The sequence below is a fragment of the Quercus suber genome, unplaced genomic scaffold, assembly GCF_002906115.3.
Source record: "Quercus suber isolate HL8 unplaced genomic scaffold, Cork oak 2.0 scaffold_52, whole genome shotgun sequence".
Lineage (NCBI taxonomy): Eukaryota > Viridiplantae > Streptophyta > Magnoliopsida > Fagales > Fagaceae > Quercus > Quercus suber.
Genome location: NW_027069517.1, coordinates 950,168 through 973,122, shown reverse-complemented (window position 1 = coordinate 973,122; position 22,955 = coordinate 950,168). Strand labels below are relative to the sequence as shown.

At 34.8% G+C, this 22,955-nt stretch overlaps 5 protein-coding genes across 5 annotated transcripts; 2 read left to right on the top strand and 3 right to left on the bottom strand.

Moving 5' to 3' along the window:
* The first annotated feature begins 1,621 nt into the window (after positions 1 to 1,621).
* Positions 1,622 to 7,249, top strand: LOC111984775 (anthranilate synthase alpha subunit 2, chloroplastic). The gene is given in 10 exon segments (XM_065771994.1): positions 1,622 to 2,146; positions 2,785 to 2,936; positions 3,538 to 3,653; positions 3,744 to 3,990; positions 4,093 to 4,149; positions 4,332 to 4,484; positions 4,620 to 4,700; positions 6,102 to 6,188; positions 6,661 to 6,709; positions 6,712 to 7,249. Coding segments are annotated over 10 exon segments (1,374 nt in total). The 5' UTR covers positions 1,622 to 1,989; the 3' UTR covers positions 6,987 to 7,249.
* A 547-nt stretch (positions 7,250 to 7,796) lies between these two features.
* On the top strand, positions 7,797 to 8,864 carry LOC136066952 (small ribosomal subunit protein bTHXc-like). Its single transcript, XM_065772038.1, has 3 exons — positions 7,797 to 7,989; positions 8,123 to 8,187; positions 8,598 to 8,864. Exons 1-3 carry the CDS (start codon positions 7,824 to 7,826, stop codon positions 8,688 to 8,690), a joined length of 324 nt encoding a protein of 107 aa, XP_065628110.1. The 5' UTR covers positions 7,797 to 7,823; the 3' UTR covers positions 8,691 to 8,864.
* A 3,252-nt stretch (positions 8,865 to 12,116) lies between these two features.
* Positions 12,117 to 13,384, bottom strand: LOC111984739 (small ribosomal subunit protein bTHXc). Its single transcript, XM_024016356.2, has 3 exons — positions 13,192 to 13,384; positions 12,994 to 13,058; positions 12,117 to 12,583 (listed from the first exon to the last, which is right to left on the bottom strand). Exons 1-3 carry the CDS (start codon positions 13,355 to 13,357, stop codon positions 12,491 to 12,493), a joined length of 324 nt encoding a protein of 107 aa, XP_023872124.2. The 5' UTR covers positions 13,358 to 13,384; the 3' UTR covers positions 12,117 to 12,490.
* A 541-nt stretch (positions 13,385 to 13,925) lies between these two features.
* On the bottom strand, positions 13,926 to 15,064 carry LOC111984774 (anthranilate synthase alpha subunit 1, chloroplastic-like). Its single transcript, XM_024016389.2, has 2 exons — positions 14,942 to 15,064; positions 13,926 to 14,521 (listed from the first exon to the last, which is right to left on the bottom strand). The coding sequence occupies exons 1-2, from the start codon at positions 15,047 to 15,049 to the stop codon at positions 14,195 to 14,197; spliced, it is 435 nt and encodes a 144-aa protein (XP_023872157.2). The 5' UTR covers positions 15,050 to 15,064; the 3' UTR covers positions 13,926 to 14,194.
* A 715-nt stretch (positions 15,065 to 15,779) lies between these two features.
* LOC111984785 (pleckstrin homology domain-containing protein 1) lies at positions 15,780 to 16,431 on the bottom strand. Its single transcript, XM_024016400.2, has one exon. The coding sequence runs from the start codon at positions 16,308 to 16,310 to the stop codon at positions 15,780 to 15,782; it is 531 nt and encodes a 176-aa protein (XP_023872168.2). The 5' UTR covers positions 16,311 to 16,431.
* Between the last annotated feature and the right edge of the window lie 6,524 nt (positions 16,432 to 22,955).

Below are 22,955 nucleotides of genomic sequence, written 5' to 3'. Positions count from 1 at the left end.
ATAATTTGTTCACGTGAATAGTTTTGATGTTCACGTGATTTTAATTTTTACCATTGTATTCCGATACTTTCAAAGGAGTTTATTACACACAAATTATTTACATAGTTAATAACTTGAAGTCACAATTTTAATTATTTTATTTTATATGTATAAAACTGTGTAAAACCATACTTTTAGGTTATCATCAGGCTTTGACTACAAAATAAAGGTGTGCCAATATGTTTCTGTGCGATAAAGCCAGCATCTCTCTGTCATGCGGAAAAGGACAACTATAATAATCAGGTTAGGTCAATTATTTATTTCTTTTCATACCTAGCTTCTTTTTGTAGATAACTCAAATAATGCTTGAGCCACTGCATCTTGAAGTATATTCGAGGGGGTTTATATTTGTTTAAAAAGCCTAACTTTGCTAGTACCAGCTGGTTGATACGATATAGATTTTGGCCGACTAATCTTTAAAAAGAAATAAACAAATAATTAATTAATTAATTAAGAGGGAAAAAAAAAAAGTTGCCAAAATTTGGCTAGTTAATTTGCTTTGCATTCACATGATATTAGCCAAAATCTAGTATACCATATCAACTGAGAAGGTATTTAGTATCAAATGATACCATGTCAGCGGTATCAAAATCCAGTAAATGTGAGATATGTCAACAAAAAATAATTAACCTACTAAAAATTGAAAGACGTGTGTTAGTAAGTAACTATTTTTGCACGCATGTCTCTTATTTAATTATTAGATTTTGATACGGATAACATAATATCATTTGATACAAAATATTTTTTCATGTCAACCTGGTTGTACCGACAAAGTTGGGTTTATTAAGAATGAAATTAAGTTCAATATGCGTGTAAAACACTTTTAAACGTTTAGACCCCAAATAACAAAATATCAATTCAAGCTTATTATCAAGCAATTAATGTGCGAAACATGAACATAAGTTAAATACAGAATTGATAAACAATCTAAGCCAAATATAATCACATCCACAACAGAAAATAAAAGGCAAAGATAAAGGAAGAGAGATGCAAACACAAGGACAACACGCGATGTGTTATCAAAAAGGAAACCGAAACCCTCGGCGTAAAACCTCACCGCCGCCCTCCAAGCGGTAAATAATCCACTAAAGAATGTAGTTGGGATACATGAACAGCAGAAGACCCTCCAAGATGTAAATAATCCACTAAAGAATGTAGTTGGGATACATGAATAGCAGAAAACTCTCCAAGCCTAATCTACCTTGTGTACCTAAGCCTTCCAAGCCTAATCTACTCAGTGTACCTAAGCCCTCCAAGCTTCTTGCTCCAACGAGGTTGCGCCGAACCTATTTCTTCTTTAGCTTACCGAATTCCGCTATACACCATAGCATCAACCAATAGTCATTGGTCCCTTCCAAACTGCTTCCCTTAGCACCAAATGTACCTTCTCACAGACGTGGGTGTGATGAGAAAATGATTTGATCAATAACCTCTCAAGGATGTATCAATGGAGAGGAAGAGAGTAGAGGAATTTGTAGAGTCTTTTAATGAAGATTGAGGATGAGGCAATCTTGTTTTTCTCTAGGGTTTCTCTCACAAAATTCTCTCTGGAAGCTCTCTTGATTTCGTGGGTAAAAAAAAAAAAAAAAAAAAAAAAATTAATGATATAAGTTATAAAGGGATTCTGTTATTTCAGTTGACAATGAGATAAAATTTGTGGAAGCGGCTAAAAGATCGAATCTAGTGCCACTTTATCAATGCATATTCTCCGATCAGCTCACTCCGGTTCTAGCTTATCGGTGCTTGGTTAAAGAAGATGATCGGGAGGCTCCGAGCTTTCTTTTCGAGTCAGTAGAGCCTCATCCTATTGTTTCGAGTGTTGTAAGTGTGTGGGTTTTGGGATTTTTGTTATTTTGGTTTTGAATTTCGAGTGGTGTAACCATATTTTATAATTGAACGCTGCATTGGTTGTAACAGGGGCGTTATAGTGTAGTTGGAGCTCAACCAACAATGGAAATCGTTGCAAAAGAACATAAGGTAGTGATAATGGACCACGAGGAAGGTCGCTTGACTGAAGAGTTTGTTGAAGATCCAATGGTGATTCCGAGAAGAATCTCGGAGGATTGGAAGCCTCAACTTATTGACGAACTCCCGGGCACATTTTGTGGTATGAGAATTATGCTACATAATATAGGCCTGTTTGGATACTGCTTATTCTTAAAAACTGAATACTGTAGCAAAATAATTTTTAAATGTATGAATTGAAGAAAAAATTGCTGAATTAGACAACTTGTGGGTTTCGTAAACAGTGTACAGTACCCACGGTATTAGACGCAAACGCATTGAAACTGAATTTCAGCGCAATCCAAACAGAGGCTATATATACCTTGATTAGTGTTGAAATTCGATATACATTTTAAGTATGATTGGATCATGACTCTGTGCTAATTCTGTTTTAAAGTTGGATATACTATGCTCAAGCTGAAACAAAAGTGCACAGAGAAATAACTTTTTTTGTTTATTGCTGATTCAGCAGATAACTTATTCAAACAATTTCCTCAATAACCCTCTTAATTGGAATATTGCATTAATGTATGCTAGAGACATATAAATGTGTAAGTTTCTCTCATGGCATGCTGATTGTCCTACAAGTTGGCAAATCCATGGTGGGTCTCGTTCATAATAGGAATCGGGTATTTGGGATTCACTTGATTGTCTATTGATGGAAGTAAACTATAAAAGTGTTGTATTCCTCTTTCTATTTCTAAAATACCTTGCTTTGTGGTAAATTGCTGTCATGACTAGGTGGCTGGGTAGGATATTTCTCTTACGATACAGTTCGGTATGTTGAGAAGAAAAAGCTTCCATTCTCTGGCGCCCCAAAGGATGATAGAAATCTTGCTGACATACATCTTGGCCTCTATGATGATGTGATTGTTTTTGATCATGTGGAGAAGGTAATCTTGTTTTGTTGCATTAACAGTGTCTGACCTTATACAGGTGATCATAATTCTTGGTTCTGATGTTTCCGTGTGTGAATCATTTGTCAAATACCACCTAAATTTTCTTTGTAATTATTTTTTGGTTTCCATTTGAATGTTTGAAAATTTTTTTTGGCCCCCTTTGTAGTGCTCATGTCCTAATTTGTACACATTAAGATGTCCATGTCCCTCAGAAATGTTATGGGCATGATCATTCCTATTAGAGGTGAAAAGAAGGGAAATAATAAATTAAAATATGCACGTATACACTTCCCAAGATTTTGCTTATAATAAATGGCAGTGTATACTGCCAAGGAGCTCTAGCTCAACTGGCACCTCCTTCACTTAGAGGTGTTAGGTGGATGGTAAGGCGGTGGGTTCAAAACCCATTGAGTGCGTTTGTAACTTGCCAATAAAAAATAAATAAATAAATTGCAGCATATATGATTGTACATTAAGGTATTATATTGCCATTTGTGATGGGTTTTTAAAAGTTGATTTGCGGTTACTTTGCTTCTGCTTTTGGGTAGTTGAGTTTCATAATTTATGGGCATCTTGGTGTTCTGTTCATATGCAGAAAGCATATGTGATTCACTGGGTGAGGCTAGATCGGTACTCCTCAGTCGAGAAGGCTTATAATGATGGGGTGAAACGCTTGGAAGTATTACTGTCCAAAGTACAAGATATTGACCCGTGAGTAATTGTTGTTCTTGTTCTTTGTATGAAAATACTGGAGGTCATAAAATTGGTAAGTAATTTTTTGATTTTATTGTCAATTTTTAGCCCGAGGCTTTCTCCAGGGTCTGTGAAATTACACACTCACCATTTTGGCCCTGCTTTAAAGAAGTCAACCATGACAAGTGAAGAATACAAGAATGCCGTACTACAGGCCAAAGAACATATTTTGTCAGGAGATATCTTCCAGGTCGTATTAAGTCAACGTTTTGAACGGAGAACATTTGCAGACCCATTTGAAGTTTATAGGGCTTTGAGAGTTGTGAATCCAAGTCCATATATGACTTACTTGCAGGTTTTGTATCTCTTAAACATTTTCTAATCTCAGGCCTTGGTTTTATGAGTTTGCTAAGTTGTTCTTTCTGATTTATTTTTCTTTTAACTTGTTCTCAATCAGGCTAGAGGGTGTATTCTGGTTGCTTCAAGTCCAGAAATTCTTACACGTGTAAAGAAGGTATATTATAACACTAATTTGAAGTCCAACAAAAAGATTTGCTCCTTGTTTAGCTTTAAAATTATTTTTCTACCCATAAATTTAAGCAAGTTTGTGGATGCCAGTGATTTTTTATGTAATTAGAATTTATTTTTCTTGTTTGAATATTTACAAACAAAGATATCCATTTCTGTTATGAACAGAATAAGATTGTCAATCGGCCATTGGCTGGAACTGTGAGAAGAGGAAAGACAAAGAAAGAAGATCATATGTTGGAAGATCAGCTGCTAAGCGATGAAAAGCAATGTGCAGAACATGTCATGCTTGTTGATCTGGGTCGAAATGATGTTGGAAAGGTTTCTCTTAAATCATTCCAATCACATCTCTCTTAAGAGTCTCTTCTTTGTTTTCGCTAGAAAGGGTGTGACTTCTCTTTTTATTGTTAGCTGCATGTATAAAACTGGTCTTGGTGACATAGATTCTAAATGTAGGTCTCAAAATCTGGTTCTGTGAACGTGGAAAAGCTCATGAATGTTGAACGGTATTCCCATGTGATGCACATAAGCTCCACGGTGAGAATCTGCACTCTAGTGTCTGTTATTAGTTGAATAGGAACCTGGAAATGTTTTTTCTTCCAGAGAATGATTATCTGCATAAAGCATGCATAACATGTTATTATGTCATTTGCACTGGTTTTCCTTCTATAACTGGATGGTGTAGGACAGGAACCTAGAGTTGGGAGACACTACATGATTTTGACATCCTGTATACATATGACATTTAAAATGAGTAAGTGATAGCAACTGAAGAACTAAATGGTTGCAATGTGGGTGACAACCATGTTGTAATCACCAATTTCGGGTTGAATGTGCATTTATTCCCCTACGAGCATCCACATTGGTGGTGTCATAAATTTAGCTATTTGGTACAACAAAAAGCTACTTTATCTATTTTGTCTTCTCATTTTACAAAACACCCAATATTAGTGGTTTTATTTTAGTTTTCAACGCAATAAAATAATATATCCACTACAATAAACAACTATCACAACTGCTATTGCAGTGGGTTTGGCCTTTTATTTTTCTTCCGATTTGAACACACTAACACACAAATTTGCAAAAAAAAAAAAAAAAAAAAAAATCACAAAATCACAAAATCACAAAATTCCAATTTGCAAAACCCTTAAAACAACCCAACATACAAATCTAAAAACTGAAGAGAGCTGAGAGTCATTAGCTGAAAAATAGCGTGCAAGGGAGAAAGAGGTCCCAAAAAAAAGAAGAAGAAGAAGAAGAAGAAAACAGCATGCAAGAGAGAAAGAGGAAAAGAAAAAAGAAAAAAAGAAGATGAGCTGCAAGGGAGAAAGAGAGCGTGGAAGTGTAATAAAATAAAATTTTTTGCTTTAGCTATTTTGCTACAGTGCACAACTATAGATAGCTGCGCACTGTAGCAAGAAGCTAAAATGTTTTAGCTATGGCACCACCATTGCAACATGCTTTTTAGTATTGGTGGTGCTAAAAATAGCAATATGACTTTTTAGCACCACCAATACTAATGCTCTAAGGAGAATAGTATGTCTACAGTAATAAGATGTAAATGTCTATACACTACATAATATAGATGAAATGCCTTGCTTCAAGTTTGGTTGATTAATGGTTACTGGGTTAGCTCTAGCACTCAAGACATCAAATGAACTGAAATATATAATTGTTTTGTTTTGTTAGTTGTACAAGTCCATTTTGCCTCTTTTGCAACATTGTATTATTTCCTTTCTTGACTTTCCTAACTTGAGGAAATTTAGGATTTCGCTAAATTTCCTATATTCAATTACCATATTGATTCCAGGGATGATTATGCACTTGTTCCACATTGTTCTATACACTATTATCCAAGAATATTCTTTGGAAGCACTACAAAGCAATGTGACCTTATAGATTCATAGTGACAAACGCATGCTGATTTATCTTATGCAGGTTACGGGAGAGTTGCAAGATCACCTCACTTGCTGGGATGCCCTTAGTGCTGCATTGCCTGTTGGAACTGTTAGTGGAGCTCCCAAGGTTTGTGGTTATTTTGCTTGTTTTTGTTCTTTTCATTTACCCTGTGGCTGCATATTTGGTTCTAAATCAATGACAAAGTGTTGCCAAAACAAGATCAATACTAGGATACAACTTGTTTCACAAATTTTTTCACTACTTGATAAGATAATTAGTTGTGATTAGTGCAATGTCACTTTCACATGAGCTTATCACTGATACAACTTTTATTATGTACTAATTATAATATATCACCTTATAGTTATAAATAATTGTATCGCCTTATTATACTAATTATAATATATCACCTTAATAGTTATAAATAATTGTATCGCTCTAGTTATTGCAAAAACAATGGGGGCTGTTGTAAGAGAGTCAAGATCATTGCGTATGAATTAGCCAGTGTAATCTTACCAAGTTTACTGTTCTAAATTTGCAGTCTCTGATCAAGATTTATTCCCCTCTTTGTTCTGGTTGTCATTGATGATTTGTCCAGGTCAGGGCCATGGAGATAATTGACGAGCTGGAAGTGACAAGACGTGGACCATAGGTGGAGGCTTTGGAAGCATTTCTTTTTCAGGTGACATGGACATTGCTTTAGCTCTAAGGACAATGGTATTCTCCACGGCAACCCGATATGACACAATGTACTCTTATAAGGATGCAACCAAACGCCAGGAATGGGTTGCTAACCTTCAAACTGGTGCTGGTATAGTGGCTGACAGTAGTCCCGAAGACGAACAACAGGAATGTCAGAACAAAGCTGCTGGTCTTGCCCGTGCCATTGACTTGGCAGAATCAGCATTTGTTAATACTAGCTGATGCTCTATGCAATGGCACAGCCCCCCTTTCCCCCCCTTTTTTTTTATTTGTTTGAGAGGGGAGGTAGAGTGGGTCAAACCCGATATAGGGATGGAGAATAGCTTAGTATGTCCCAACGGCCTTATAGCTTAGTTGGCCGTTGGGACATACTGTAATTTTATTTTGAAATTATTTGTAGCAAGTTTTCGGTATGATCGATCTATATGTTGTCTTCATATTTTGATATATGATATTATTTAACATTTAGAGAAGTAATTTTAATTAGGATTTTACTAATGATTGCTCCAAGGGAAGGGCACACAATAGTAAACTAATTTTATATAAAGTTTATCGGAAATTGAAAAAAATTTAACAACTTATTCAATTCCTAATAAAACTTTTCCAAAAATAGAAAATGGGAATGCAAAAAGAGAAATGAAAGGAAAGTAAGAAAGAGAAAAGAAAAAGAAAAAGAGAGATAGAGCATAGAACAATAAAATAAAAAAAGAAAAGTTATTTTTTTATTGGAGAACGAGAATCCTTAGCTTGGCTTATATAGCAAATGGGAATGCAAAATGCATTTCGCATAAACTAATAAATCAAAGGCTACCAAAATTTATAAGATCCATTTCATTTTATAAATATATGTGAAATATATATATATATATATATATTTTTTAATTTAAAGATCAGAATCCAGGATAATTGACTTATTATATCGTTAAAAGAAAAGAAAAGAAAAAAAAAGAAAAAAAGAGAGACATTTATGACTTTATTAAAACGACGACGTCTTACATGTCCCTTTTATAAATTTCTCCTGGTTGCACTACACCCAAAAAAAAAAAAAAAATCATAGCCATGGCGTCGCTGCTACTGAGACTGAGAGCACTTCCAATTCCAACTCTGGCACCCGATAACTCCTCCAATTTATCGTTTTCTCAATCCGAAACTCTCTCTCTTCCAAAACCCATATCCCCAAATTCTGTTTCACTCACTGTGACCTCTCCAACACTACCATTAATAAGTAACTACTTCTATCATAAACCCTCCAAAAACATATTACATAACATTCATATGTATATGTATATGTGTTTGTTTATGTTTCTTTTTTATAAAAAATTTTGGGCTAAAATTTCTTTGTTTTGCTTTGGTTTCAGTTCACTGTGGCAGAGGTGACAGAAAGACCGCCAAAGGCAAGCGTTTTGCTCACTCCTTTGGAAATGTGAGTTTCTTCAATTCGTGATTTTCTTTTCTCTTTATTTAAAATTTGGATGTTTTTGTTCTATGTTTGGCTGCTGAGAAGACCCAGGAAAAGCTAGGAAAACATAGGGAATATGAAAATGAAACACTAACTTATGGTGTCAGCTCTGTCATGATTGCTTTTATAGTAGTTTACGGGATTCGAATCCAGGTCTCTTGTTTTACAACAAGAGACTTTACTAGTTTAGCAAACTGAAACACAGTTTGTTTTTTTATTAGACTTATTGAGCAAACTATGAAGTATCAAAGATTTCAAATTTGATATATTATATATTTTTAATATTTTGGGCAACCAAATGGAGTGCTTTCATCTTTGATGAATGATTATGAGAATGGTTTTGGGTTTTGATTGTGTTTGTCTGTCATCATTAGGCAAGGCCTAGGGGCAAGAAGAAAGGGAGAGGTCCACCGAAGCCACCTATGCCCCCGTCGGAGCCTAAGAAAGATCGCTTTGATAATGATTAGAGATGGTGAAGGTTGATATTGATGGCTTATTGTTTTCTAAAAGATTCTTGAACTCGACATCTTTTTATTTGTTTGTTTGTGTCTGTGTGTGTAATTTCTGACAATTACCTGAAATTGTGGTTAAGATCACAATTTGTTAGCTATTCCATTTTGTAAAATTCAGGGTTTGGATAATGTGTGTTAAAAGAAAACAGATGTGAAGCCCCAGCATGCGGGTTTTATGGTAAGAAAAATGATTCTGCCAAATTAATAATGTAGGGTTGGTATTTGTGGCCCAAGCCCAAAGACAATTAATTTGTAGAGTATGGGTGAAAGAACTAGATTAAGTATGGATTGATAACAATGGATCACAGCTTTCAAACACAAGCTAACATTAATTTGCACGTAAACTTTGATAATCCGAAGAGCTACACTATTTGTTTTTCTGATGAACAAAAATCTTAGGGTTACAACAAGTTTCATCCCTCCCTCTCTTGTTAGAAGCTTCCTTTCTTTATATAGTCACTCTTGCCTCATCTCATCGTCCACGTGTTCTCATCCATGAGTTTGTTGAAGTACATGTCACGTCAGGCATCTTCTTTTAGCTCTGTGTGAGTGGCGGTAGGTTAGGATGCACTGTTCAGGGTCTTCTCTACATAAATGCGGCCAGAAAAGTTGTTGCAGTGCATTAAATACAGTGGCAGCAGCTTTCCCTTAGATATTTCTCCATCCTTATCATTCCATAGCATGCTCAGAGCTTATCTTGATCGGGTGGAGTCCTCGGAAGGTCATTCTAGCGTTTCACACATTCAATTGATCTATGATATGGCGTCAGAGGATTACCACTCTTCGGACAGGAGATATCTTCTTCGGACTGTGATAATTCTTCCTCTTGAGGGTCCACTTCTAGCTGGGCTCTGCTTTTCCATCTTCCTCTTCTCGGTTGCAAAATAACCCTCCTATGGGCTTCGGCCCATCACGCTAGGCGGGCCTTTTTTCCCCACAAATAAATTTAAAAAACGAGAAAGGGTTGTAAAAGACAATTTACACCAAATAGAGGATACTACTTCATCTGAGAATCTGAAACTTTCATCACAAATTTCAGAGATGAGCACTCCTTAGATAGGGGCCACTCCTGAGATACCACCTTTGGATTTCAGTAATATTGATTGGGTTAAAGTTATAAGCATGGATAGTGTATCACATTAGGTGTCACCATTGAATGAGGAGAGATAAAGATTTTGAAACTTGGTGTAATTCGTTATTTGCATAGGAGTTTACTTTGATTTTATACTTTGATTTTATGCTAGATTATATATAACGTGTCACTAGGTACAAATTGTTAGGATGTTATTATTATAGTTACTAACACTATTTAGTTAAGTAACCAACCAACTCGGTTGAGGTAGATCATAGTCTAAAATAAATGTGGCAAACCTGACTTAGTTTTTAAAGCTACAGTCATATCATCTATATATATACTGATTAAAGTTTCATCTTCATTCTCTTTTGCATATGCTTTTATGTTTGGTATTTTTCTTCTCTATTTGCTTCTTATTTTACAGCTTCTATATGCGCATTAAATTAAACAGTTGATGTATTTGATATTTAATAAGAAGGGAAGAAAAAATTTTGGTGACTTTCCAAATCTCGGTGTTTTTCAACCCCTATGAATCTTCTATTTATGTTCACAAATAAACAAATATGTTGTAAATCTTATGGTTGGTAATACGTCTCTGTTACAAGACCAATCAGTTGCTTCTTGTCAATCAATTTCATATCATCATGTGCATTACTTTGGATGTATTTGTAGAGGCAACCTTTAATGCAACGCTCAAGTGTGCCATTAGTTTCTAGTAACTATGTTTCCTGACACTCATTTGCAAACTAGAGTACCTATAAAAGATTAGCAGTCCATTTCCTGTGGCCTATTCTTATCAGCACGAGCAGAAATTGCTGCATAGGATATTTCACCGCATAATTTCAGCTGAAACTCAAAAGAGCATGATATAAATTGTGTTCACAGAATGAAACGAGAAGATTTCACTTTGGGTAAGCAACCTTATCCAGTAAGATTACTACAAAACAAACTTTGGTAAATATCTAGTTTGCAGCAAGACACAAGGGTGTGCAGTATCTTAATGTCCAAAACTCTCTCTGCAAAGGATGTAATGAAGCACTAATATATGCAAGTAATGAAGGAATGTAACTAATATATGAAAGTAACTCTCTGCAAATACACACACACACACACACACACACACAAACCAAACAAGCCTCTTGACATCCTTTCCTACATAAGAAAATTTTTAATTAAGTGATAAAGTCTCTTTGGGCATACATGCCATGCACCATTTTTTTTTTCCTGAATAATACTTCTCACAAATTAAAACTAAGAAAGAAAAAATTACAAATATTGGTAAATGAATCCATCTCCATCTAATTAAATTACTGGTCACAAAATTAGCTTCCCTAATTGAGTTACAGAGCATTAAACCAAATGAATTTAAGACAAGTATAGTTCTAGCAGTGATACTCTCAATGGAGTCCAATGGAGAGCAGTACAGGAACTTTGTAGTGGGAAGATTACATTCATGGTGTCTCCTTCACAAATTACAAATTTATATCCCAGTTCAACTGCTTTTGTTGCAGCAAATAAAGCTACTCTTGCTTCAGGCGCAATCCATTTGCATTTTAGTGGGGATGGGTTCCAACTATGAATACTAACTCGTTAAAACACTTATAAATGACATTTCAACCTTTTATACAGTATATACTATAAACATGATTAACCTGAATTAAAATAAAGCACCGGTCTATGAGTATCAAGATTAAAGTATGCACTGGTTAACCTTTTTCAACAATTGGCTTTTTGGCAAAAAGTCTATAGTCTGAGGCTAGATTTTAAAACATTACAAAACTCTAAATTTAGTAAAACATACTAGAACCACATTGCAAAACAGTCTGAATGCCACAAAAACAATATAGATCATCAAAGTGCTAATTCAACAATATCATAGAAGCAACCAAGTTCAATCCATGTCAATGCTATAAGTGAGACAGACAAGAAAATTACCTACAAAAAGATAATGTAAATTGCAATTTCACCAAAATGATTTCTATGAGTTGAGAACTCCAACACTAGAAGATTAGTTATTAAGAGCAACAAAATACCAATTTCAATGTTTGTATCCGTCTAAATCTCAATAAAAAAAAAAATCAAGTTATATATGTAAGATACATATTTTCTGTGAAACTCGTTTTAAAGTATTTAGTGTTTTCTTTAACTAATATTTGTAAATCCATGTAACAATTGAGAAAAACAAATCCATTATGCTTTCCTAAGCAACATTAATAAATGTATCAGAATCACTCTTTCTCCACAAATACTTAGGTATTCGCAGTCAATCCACACAGGCTCACACAAGCACATGGGTAATTCACTAATTCAACACCAAATAGGAAACCCAACTTATAATTAAAAATATCACATAGTAACTCCAAATCTGTCTCAATCAACAGCAATTCATGCATTTAATTTCAAACTGTTGTAGATTGCTTCACTCAGATTCTGTTTGCTGTCTCCCAGTTTTCTTACCATAAAACCCGCATGCTGGGGCTTCACATCTGTTTTCTTTTAACACACATTATCCAAACCCTGAATTTTACAAAATGGAATAGCTAACAAATTGTGATCTTAACCACAATTTCAGGTAATTGTCAGAAATTACACACACAGACACAAACAAACAAATAAAAAGATGTCGAGCTCAACAATCTTTTAGAAAACAATAAGCCATCAATATCAACCTTCACCATCTCTAATCATTATCAAAGCGATCTTTCTTAGGCTCCGACGGGGGCATAGGTGGCTTCGGTGGACCTCTCCCTTTCTTCTTGCCCCTAGGCCTTGCCTGTTGATGACAGACAAACACAATCAAAACCCAAAACCATTCTCATAATCATTCATCAAAGATGAAAGCACTCCATTTGGTTGCCCAAAATATTAAAAATATATAATATATCAAATTTGAAATCTTTGATACTTCATAGTTTGCTCAATAAGTCTAATAAAAAAACAAACTGTGTTTCAGTTTGCTAAACTAGTAAAGTCTCTTGTTGTAAAACAACAGACCTGGATTCGAATCCCGTAAACTACTATAAAAGCAATCATGATAGAGCTGACACCATAAGTTAGTGTTTCATTTTCATATTCCCTATGTTTTCCTAGCTTTTCCTGGGTCTTCTCAGCAGCCAAACATAGAACAAAAACATCCAAATTTTAAATAAAGAGAAAAGAAAATCACGAATTGAAGAAACTCACATTTCCAAAGGAGTGAGCAAAACGCTTGCCTTTGGCGGTCTTTCTGTCACCTCTGCCACAGTGAACTGAAACCAAAGCAAAACAAAGAAATTTTAGCCCAAAATTTTTTATAAAAAAGAAACATAAACAAACACATATACATATACATATGAATGTTATGTAATATGTTTTTGGAGGGTTTATGATAGAAGTAGTTACTTATTAATGGTAGTGTTGGAGAGGTCACAGTGAGTGAAACAGAATTTGGGGATATGGGTTTTGGAAGAGAGAGAGTTTCGGATTGAGAAAACGATAAATTGGAGGAGTTATCGGGTGCCAGAGTTGGAATTGGAAGTGCTCTCAGTCTCAGTAGCAGCGACGCCATGGCTATGATTTTTTTTTTTTTTTTGGGTGTAGTGCAACCAGGAGAAATTTATAAAAGGGACATGTAAGACGTCGTCGTTTTAATAAAGTCATAAATGTCTCTCTTTTTTTCTTTTTTTTTCTTTTCTTTTCTTTTAACGATATAATAAGTCAATTATCCTGGATTCTGATCTTTAAATTAAAAAATATATATATATATATATATATTTCACATATATTTATAAAATGAAATGGATCTTATAAATTTTGGTAGCCTTTGATTTATTAGTTTATGCGAAATGCATTTTGCATTCCCATTTGCTATATAAGCCAAGCTAAGGATTCTCGTTCTCCAATAAAAAAATAACTTTTCTTTTTTTATTTTATTGTTCTATGCTCTATCTCTCTTTTTCTTTTTCTTTTCTCTTTCTTACTTTCCTTTCATTTCTCTTTTTGCATTCCCATTTTCTATTTTTGGAAAAGTTTTATTAGGAATTGAATAAGTTGTTAAATTTTTTTCAATTTCCGATAAACTTTATATAAAATTAGTTTACTATTGTGTGCCCTTCCCTTGGAGCAATCATTAGTAAAATCCTAATTAAAATTACTTCTCTAAATGTTAAATAATATCATATATCAAAATATGAAGACAACATATAGATCGATCATACCGAAAACTTGCTACAAATAATTTCAAAATAAAATTACAGTATGTCCCAACGGCCAACTAAGCTATAAGGCCGTTGGGACATACTAAGCTATTCTCCATCCCTATATCGGGTTTGACCCACTCTACCTCCCCTCTCAAACAAATAAAAAAAAAGGGGGGGAAAGGGGGGCTGTGCCATTGCATAGAGCATCAGCTAGTATTAACAAATGCTGATTCTGCCAAGTCAATGGCACGGGCAAGACCAGCAGCTTTGTTCTGACATTCCTGTTGTTCGTCTTCGGGACTACTGTCAGCCACTATACCAGCACCAGTTTGAAGGTTAGCAACCCATTCCTGGCGTTTGGTTGCATCCTTATAAGAGTACATTGTGTCATATCGGGTTGCCGTGGAGAATACCATTGTCCTTAGAGCTAAAGCAATGTCCATGTCACCTGAAAAAGAAATGCTTCCAAAGCCTCCACCGTATGGTCCACGTCTTGTCACTTCCAGCTCGTCAATTATCTCCATGGCCCTGACCTGGACAAATCATCAATGACAACCAGAACAAAGAGGGGGAATAAATCTTGATCAGAGACTGCAAATTTAGAACAGTAAACTTGGTAAGATTACACTGGCTAATTCATACGCAATGATCTTGACTCTCTTACAACAGCCCCCATTGTTTTTGCAATAACTAGAGCGATACAATTATTTATAACTATTGAGGTGATATATTATAATTAGTACATAATAAAAGTTGTATCAGTGATAAGCTCATGTGAAAGTGACATTGCACTAATCACAACTAATTATCTTATCAAGTAGTGAAAAAATTTGTGAAACAAGTTGTATCCTAGTATTGCTCTTGTTTTGGCAACACTTTGTCATTGATTTAGAACCAAATATGCAGCCACAGGGTAAATGAAAAGAACAAAAACAAGCAAAATAACCACAAACCTTGGGAGCTCCACTAACAGTTCCAACAGGCAATGCAGCACTAAGGGCATCCCAGCAAGTGAGGTGATCTTGCAACTCTCCCGTAACCTGCATAAGATAAATCAGCATGCGTTTGTCACTATGAATCTATAAGGTCACATTGCTTTGTAGTGCTTCCAAAGAATATTCTTGGATAATAGTGTATAGAACCAATGTGGAACAAGTGCATAATCATCCCTGGAATCAATATGGTAATTGAATATAGGAAATTTAGCGAAATCCTAAATTTCCTCAAGTTAGGAAAGTCAAGAAAGGAAATAATACAATGTTGCAAAAGAGGCAAAATGGACTTGTACAACTAACAAAACAAAACAATTATATATTTCAGTTCATTTGATGTCTTGAGTGCTAGAGCTAACCCTAGTAACCATTAATCAACCAAACTTGAAGCAAGGCATTTCATCTATATTATGTAGTGTATAGACATTTACATCTTATTACTGTAGACATACTATTCTCCTTAGAGCATTAGTATTGGTGGTGCTAAAAAGTCATATTGCTATTTTTAGCACCACCAATACTAAAAAGCATGTTGCAATGGTGGTGCCATAGCTAAAACATTTTAGCTTCTTGCTACAGTGCGCAGCTATCTATAGTTGTGCACTGTAGCAAAATAGCTAAAGCAAAAAATTTTATTTTATTACACTTCCACGCTCTCTTTCTCCCTTGCACGCTCATCTTCTTTCTTTTCTTTTTTCTTTTCCTCTTTCTCTCTTGCATGCTGTTTTCTTCTTCTTCTTCTTCTTCTTTTTTTTGGGACCTCTTTCTCCCTTGCACGCTATTTTTCAGCTAATGACTCTCAGCTCTCTTCAGTTTTTAGATTTAGTATGTTGGGTTGTTTTAAGGGTTTTGCAAATTGGAATTTTGTGATTTTGTGATTTTGTGATTTTTTTTTTTTTTTNCGCTTACTATCGTAATCGACGATCTCGGAGTCGGTGACTGATCTAGAGTGCTGCACTATGGACCGTCCGATGGAGTTGATCCAATCCTCCTTTTCCTTCTCGGAATCGGCGATGAAGTACATGGTATCGGATCGGGTGGAGAGTTCGAAAGCGTACTGTCTGTTGAGGATGTCTTCGGCGCCCTTGACTGTGAGGCAAGTGGCCACGGGGATGACGCCACGTGGCTTAGAGACGCGGGTGACGGTTGAATCCTTGAACCAGAACAGCTTGCCTTGCTTCAACACGAACCAGCGGCGACGCCAGGTTTTGATGTACTCGCCTTGCTTGGTTAGCCATCCGGTGCGCTCCGGGTTGGCCCAATACTCCACGCCGTCGTAGTTGTTGGGCTGCTCCGCCTGGCCCGTCGCGGCCCGCCACAGGCTTGCCATTGGAACTACTTTTTTGGAGGAGCGTTGAGGGGTCGGTGGTGAGAGTGAAACTGAAAGAATATTAGGATTTTTTTGGTCGTCCTTCTATTTTCTTTTGTTGGGAGAATTTGTAAATGTGGCCGTTGAATTTTGCGTATTTATGAACTAACCCAATGATTTTATGATATTTCCATAGACTAACGGATCGTGGATTTGTTTTTTTGGGTGCTAACTGATATAGGACTGGCTCATGAGAAATGAGAGGATAAAGTTAAACAATTTAAGTATAAAGTTTTTCTCTAAATCGGTTTAAAGGAATCTCTTTTTAACTTCTAAATGGAAACTTATAAAATTATTCATTTACAATTTTTTTAACAAGTTGCATAATTTATTAAATAGATTATGTGACTAAAAGTACATGTTGATGATTATAAATCGAGAGTCATTCACTTATTATAAACCTAGAAAACATGATTCTCTTTATTAACCTTTTCACTTTGTTCTCCTCCTTCCATCTTGTTCAAATGCCTTATTAATAATAGGGTCATGTTAACGGGTGTTTTTAGAGCAATTATTAATAGATCACATTAGAAAAAGTTTTAACATTACTTTTATTGAAAATATAAAAAGCTGATAGAAAAATTAATTATTTTATCATTTTTCTTTAAAATATTTATAAAAATAGTTCGTAAACCAATGCATAAGGTATTCGTTAACAATTCTCTTAATAATAATGCTCAGATGTTCATAGAAAAAAGAAAAGAAAAAAAGAAAAGAAAAAGATGGAAATTACATGAACCTCCTTGGCAATAAAGAAACTACAATAACCAATAATATTTGGTAGAAATGACAATATCCTCCTTGAGTTTTGTGATAAATGTAAGATATATGATGACATCCAATGTTCCTCGAGTTATTGTATTTTTGTAGACTAACATATTGTGAGAGACGTGTCCCTCAAAAAATGAGATTTGGGTACCTTTTTAGGGCACCTCTCTTTTTAGGTAAGTGGTATGGAGTTGCCACTTATTTTTCTTTATACAAAAAAAGAAAAAGAAAAAAAATACTAATTACAAAATACATGACTGAATAGTCCTCTTCATTGATTGAATAAATATTACATATTTGGAAAATTGAAAAGTTACATAGCTTTGGGTCCTAGTTACATTCTACCCAAAAATAAACAAAGGCTAAATCTACTTAACCAAAGACTTATATCCGGAGGCTAGGTTATGGAATGGGAAGGTGTTAGACACCCATTCTGCCCAAATAGAGTTTGTTCTTCTAGACTCTTGTGACCAATGTACTATGCTATGTATGTCATGCGTGATATGTTAAACATGTGAATGAAAAATTAAATCACAGAAATTTATATACGGATGAAATCTCTTCTTTTGTTGAAAAAATCAGACTTGTTTTTATTGTTAAAAAAAATGATTTTGATTTGTTAAAATATCAGATTTGTTTGGTAGTATGTAAAAAAAGATGGTTTTTGATGATAAGAATTTAGATCTATTTTGTTATATTTTTAAAAAAATGATTTTTGATGACAAAAATTCAGATCTATTTTGTTGTATAAAACTTCACTCATATTCTAAATTTATGCAATCATGAATTAAAATAAACACAAACACAGTAATGCATAATCTCTTTCTTTATTTCAACAATTTGCATGTTTTAAGAAATCAGATTTGAGAAAAATTTAGATTTGCATCTCATAAAGATGCAGATCTCTTTTTGTTTGAGAAAAATTCAGATATGCATCTTAAGAAAGATGCAAATCAGTTTTTGTATTGAGAAAAAATTCAAATCTACATCTTATAAAGATGTAGATCTATTCTGTTTTGAGAAAAAAAATTCTAATCTACACCTTATAAAGATGCTGATCTGTTTTGTTTCAAGAAAAATTCAGATTTACATCTTATAAAGATGCAGATCTGTTTTGTTTTAAGAAAAATAATTGTGCACATGCAAATTTATTGACATTCAAGAAAAAAATTATAACAATCATTTAGAAAATATCATGCTCTAAACAAAAGGACAATCAACAATTCATAGATATTTGAAAAAGAAAGATGAGCACACTTTGTTCTTGAGATGATATTTTAGGGTTCAAAGAAATTTGTTCAATTCTCTTTGAAACCTAAAAATCCTAATTTTGCAACAACACTCAGAGAGAGGATTAGAAAATATGTGTGGTTTGAGAGTAAAAAACGTATGCCTCTCAGAGTGTAAAAAAAGAGTGCTCAATTATGAGGTTTAGTCTCTATTTATAGAGGCCAAAAGACTTTAAAAAATAGATATGGATGATTAGGGTTTGAATCCGGACGCATTCTTTTGCAAAAAGGTCGAAAAAGGTGTGCTTAATCATCACCTAAAGGCCGTTGGGCCAAGTCCCACATGATGGCAATTCGGCACTTTTAGAGTGCTGTTCTGCACTCCAAATGTGCCATTTGGCACTCCAAAAGTGCCAAATTGGCTCTTGGAGGCCGAATGCACTTTCGTGTTCAGGTGCCATATGGTCTCTCCTTTTAGGGGTTTTTGGCTAGTTCTTGTACCTAGATGTGTTTTCAACCTCCGTTTATGATTTTTTTTTAATCTCTTTTCTGGATAATTTAGGTTTTTTTAAGAGTAATTATCTTGAAGATAAATACCTTAAAATAAATCTTGATAATGTTCAGATTATCCCCAATTTTGTTGTTATCCAATCATCCCTTTTATTCCCATGCATGCATCCCTATTTTAAACACTAATTATCAACCAATCACAAAATTATCTAATTAATTTTAATTGCTTAACCAATCAGAATTAATTAAAATTCATCATGTGTGGTCGATTCTATCTAGACACAGTGCATGCTGACCGTGCAAACTTGATCATGCGATATCTTTTGATCCGATGGTTCGATTTAAAAACCGGACGCACCGTTGCGATCATTAGAATCTCAAAATCATTTTTATAATATGCAATGAATGAATTAATGCATGTAATGCAAAGACAAGATGATGCCTGTGATGCAAGAACAAAATGATGCATGTGATGCAAGAATGAATTGAAGCATGTAATGCAAGAATGATTTTTTGGGTACATGGATGGTCACTTCAGTCATCTTCTTTGATTAAATCATGGGTGCAAAATTGAGTGTCTACACATATATTAGGTTCAGCAAATATGTTCCTAATTTCTCTGTTAGCTTATTGATGAAATCTTCATTTTTCCCTTTACTTATCCAATTTATGTGATTTAATTTACCCAACAAATTTTGTTGTTGCTGTTGAAATAGTTATAATATACAGCTAAACTCGCAGTTCGAATTCTTTATCATTTAAGTAATTTGAGGGCAAATAAGAGATTTAATAGTATATGTTATTCTTCTCATAAAGTTTAAGGGAGATTATGATTCCAGATAAAGGACTCCTCCAGAAAAAAAAAGAAAAAAGAAAAGAAAAGAAAAGAAAAAGTCATACATAATCCTTCAAACAAAGGAGATTAAACAAGAATGCCACACACAAATGTCAAATCTTTGCTCAACAAGATTAACAAGTAGATTCCACTGGTCTCTTCAAGTAGCTTATTGCACCTAGAATTTAAGTAATAAATTAGTTATTTTATATGATTGTAAATAAATATCATGATACCAAAAATAATAACACGTTTTGCATGTGGTCATTAAAAAATAAATGAAAATTAAAGTACCCTTATCCATTAAGGTTCTTGGTTTAAATAGTCAAAAATTTCAGTAAGAACAGCTAAATCAATTGAACAATCATGATTATCAAACAAAAAAAGTGTTTTTTTTTTAATAGAAAAATCAACGCTTGTGTTTATGGAAAATTAATTGGAACAAAGAAAAAAAAACATATGTTTAAAAAAGACACATAATGGCTTGTAATTATTTTACTAGAATCTTTAAGTTTCTCGGTGCTAAGGAAAAGTGACTCCCCTTTTCTTAGACTGTAGAATTAGCTGTCCACTTTCTTGTGAGGTTTTGTTGAGTACCTCAGGTAACACTGTTACTTGGAGGTTTTGTTGGGAACTTTTTTTGGGGTTGTGGGAAACACTTAGTTCTCAGTGAGCTTGGTTGAGTAACATGGATACTCTTACTCAACGGTGGGAAAATTTGTTGTTGAATGACAGAGAAGGGGGAGAATTTCAATTTGAGAAGACAACGGAAGTGCCAAACTATACCATTGCAGCAAAATTTCTCACAAAATGTGCACTAAATACTGAGGCCATTATTAAAACCTTCAATTCCATTTGGAGGTCAAAAAATGGTTTCAAAGTACGTAATGTGGGTAACCATATTCTGTTATTTGTGTTTGACAATGAGGAAGAAGTAGAAAGAATTTTTGAAGGGGAGCCGTGGAGCTGTGACAAACACTTAATATTGATTCAGAGCTATGATAATAGCATACCAGCAAAGGAGTTAGTCTTTGACCATGTTTCCTTATGGGTGCAAGTACACGATATACCAGTCCAATTTTTGAGTCGGAAGGTTGTTGAAAAGCTTTGTGAAGCTATGGGAGAGGTAAGGAAGGATGTGAATCTCAGGGAAGTTGAATGGGGGGAAGTCACGAGGATTAGGGTTCGGATTGATGTCAATCTTCCCCTTTGCCGTGGAAGAGTTTTTTCGCAGAAAGATGGATTAAAGGGTAGGGTCTCATTCAAGTACGAACGTTTACCAAACGTTTGTTACTGGTGTGGTTGCCTGAATCACTTCGATAAAGTCTATGAACGCTGGATACAAAGCAACGACACCCTACCGCAAGAAGATCGAGAATATGGCTCGTGGTTACGTGCTTCACCACTGCCCATGCACAAAAATTCAGTGATCGTTGTCCTAGGATATTATGGGTCCGTTTGGATTGGACTTATTGTTGCTGAAACTGAAAACTGAAAACTAAAAACACTGTAGCAAATAAGTTGTAAAAACGTGGGTGATTAATTTGGCTGAAAGCACTGTAGCTCAGCTGAAACTACTGTAGTATATAAATACTAAAATTTTACACGCTGACCTCTTTTTTTCCACTCCTCACCCTAGCTAAGCCTGTGCCTTCGGAGAGCTCCACGCCCACCAGAGATTGATGAAGGAAGACCTACATCGGTCCGACGCTGGCGAAGAGCCCAGGTGAGAAATCCATCTTTTGGAAGCCAACCCCAGTCCGACGCCGGTGTATTCTCTTCCTTCCAGAAACCCATTTCACCCTCTTCCCCACCGTCCCTCAAGCTCCGACCCATGACTCCTCTCTTCCCATAAATATATGGGAATGTAAATTGATCGATTTTTCTAGTGCTAGTGCTATCTGCAAATGGATGTCATATTACCCAGTAGTCAAGGTATTTTTTCCCCATTTCCAATCGATTTAATTCCATGAATGTTGCTCGGTTTTTTGTTTTTTGTTTTTGTTTTTGTTTTTTTTTTTTTTAATTTGTTTTTTCCCAGTGATAATAAATCCATTGGTTTTGTTTTTTGCAGTGCCCACATTTTTCCAAGTTTCAGTTAGCCATTGAAAGTGTTCACAGGGCTGATAATGGTTGCTCAGAAAATGTAATGTTTCTTTGAATCTCCCTGTTTCCTTTGACAAAAATTATGCATCCTGTAGTTTCCGTTATCCATTTGTCTCACCACTCTCCTACACATGACAAGAGGGATTAGTGTGTACTTGTTAATGATTCGTTGGTGCATAAACACGTCTGAGTTAATATTTTGCTAATATGGGGGGAGTTTTTGTCTAAAGTTGTCCTTGTTTTAGGTGTTTCTTTTAATTTTATTTTTTACATATACTGTGATCCCAAATATTCTCAACAAAGATGTTAGAATTGTGAATGCCCTCTCTTTATCTGATTTTCAATTGTGGTGTTCTTCATTCTGTGCTTCAAATGAAGAAGAGTTTTGTACTTTGATAAAAATGCACTTTCCAAGTAACAGAGTATTGCCCAACTTTGTTGAGTGACTTGGCAATGGAAACTGTCATTTTTTATTCCAGTCCTTGAACTACAATGATTTATGTAGTTTCATTGCTTTCTGTCCATATGTCATTTTCAGGCAGTGATCTCTATTATTGCTGTAATAAGTCAATTGACTCCTCTAGCGTAGAGATAACCAATTGAATCATTTGTGTTATTTCCTGTGATCTTAGGAAAGCGTATAATATTGTGTGACTTGATTTCTTGTTTTTGTCCTGAAATTTGTAGTAGCTGACATTAGTTTCTTTGTGAAGGTTGGACACTCTATTGGTTCATATATATCTATTGATGTGTTCAGGAGATCCTCAGAGAAGGTGGTGTCAACTTTTGGATGTTATATAAGACTAATTGTGCTACAACTCACAATAATGATATTAAAGTGTTTTATAAATGAAAAGAAAAGCAAAAGACTAGAAAGGGGATTTTTCAAATTTTGTTTGGGATCTATGTGGGGAAAATAAATAGAAACATTTATGTAATCTATAAATCTTTGTGGTAATCTGTCAAAGTTTCTCATTGTATGCAAATATCCTTAGATTGCCTTGTTTTCAAGGTCTTGTATGGATGCCAGAGAATAATCATATTCCTGTGGTGGGGAATGTGTCCATGACAGAAAATGGTGGCCATCATCGATATCGATGATAGAAAATTAAAGTGGCATCATTTGATCCTGAAAGCATTTTCAATCCTTTTATTATG

Bases quoted from the DNA above. Each gene is read 5' to 3' on its own strand.
- LOC136066952 (XM_065772038.1), top strand. From the start codon at position 7,824: ATGGCGTCGCTGCTACTGAGACTGAGAGCACTTCCAATTCCAACTCTG. The intron at 7,990-8,122 runs GTAACTACTTCT...CTTTGGTTTCAG, and splicing joins TCCAACACTACCATTAATAA to TTCACTGTGGCAGAGGTGAC. The intron at 8,188-8,597 runs GTGAGTTTCTTC...TGTCATCATTAG, and splicing joins TTGCTCACTCCTTTGGAAAT to GCAAGGCCTAGGGGCAAGAA.
- LOC111984739 (XM_024016356.2), bottom strand. From the start codon at position 13,357: ATGGCGTCGCTGCTACTGAGACTGAGAGCACTTCCAATTCCAACTCTG. The intron at 13,059-13,191 runs GTAACTACTTCT...CTTTGGTTTCAG, and splicing joins TCCAACACTACCATTAATAA to TTCACTGTGGCAGAGGTGAC. The intron at 12,584-12,993 runs GTGAGTTTCTTC...TGTCATCAACAG, and splicing joins TTGCTCACTCCTTTGGAAAT to GCAAGGCCTAGGGGCAAGAA.
- LOC111984774 (XM_024016389.2), bottom strand. From the start codon at position 15,049: ATGCTGATTTATCTTATGCAGGTTACGGGAGAGTTGCAAGATCACCTC. The intron at 14,522-14,941 runs GTTTGTGGTTAT...TGATTTGTCCAG, and splicing joins CTGTTAGTGGAGCTCCCAAG to GTCAGGGCCATGGAGATAAT.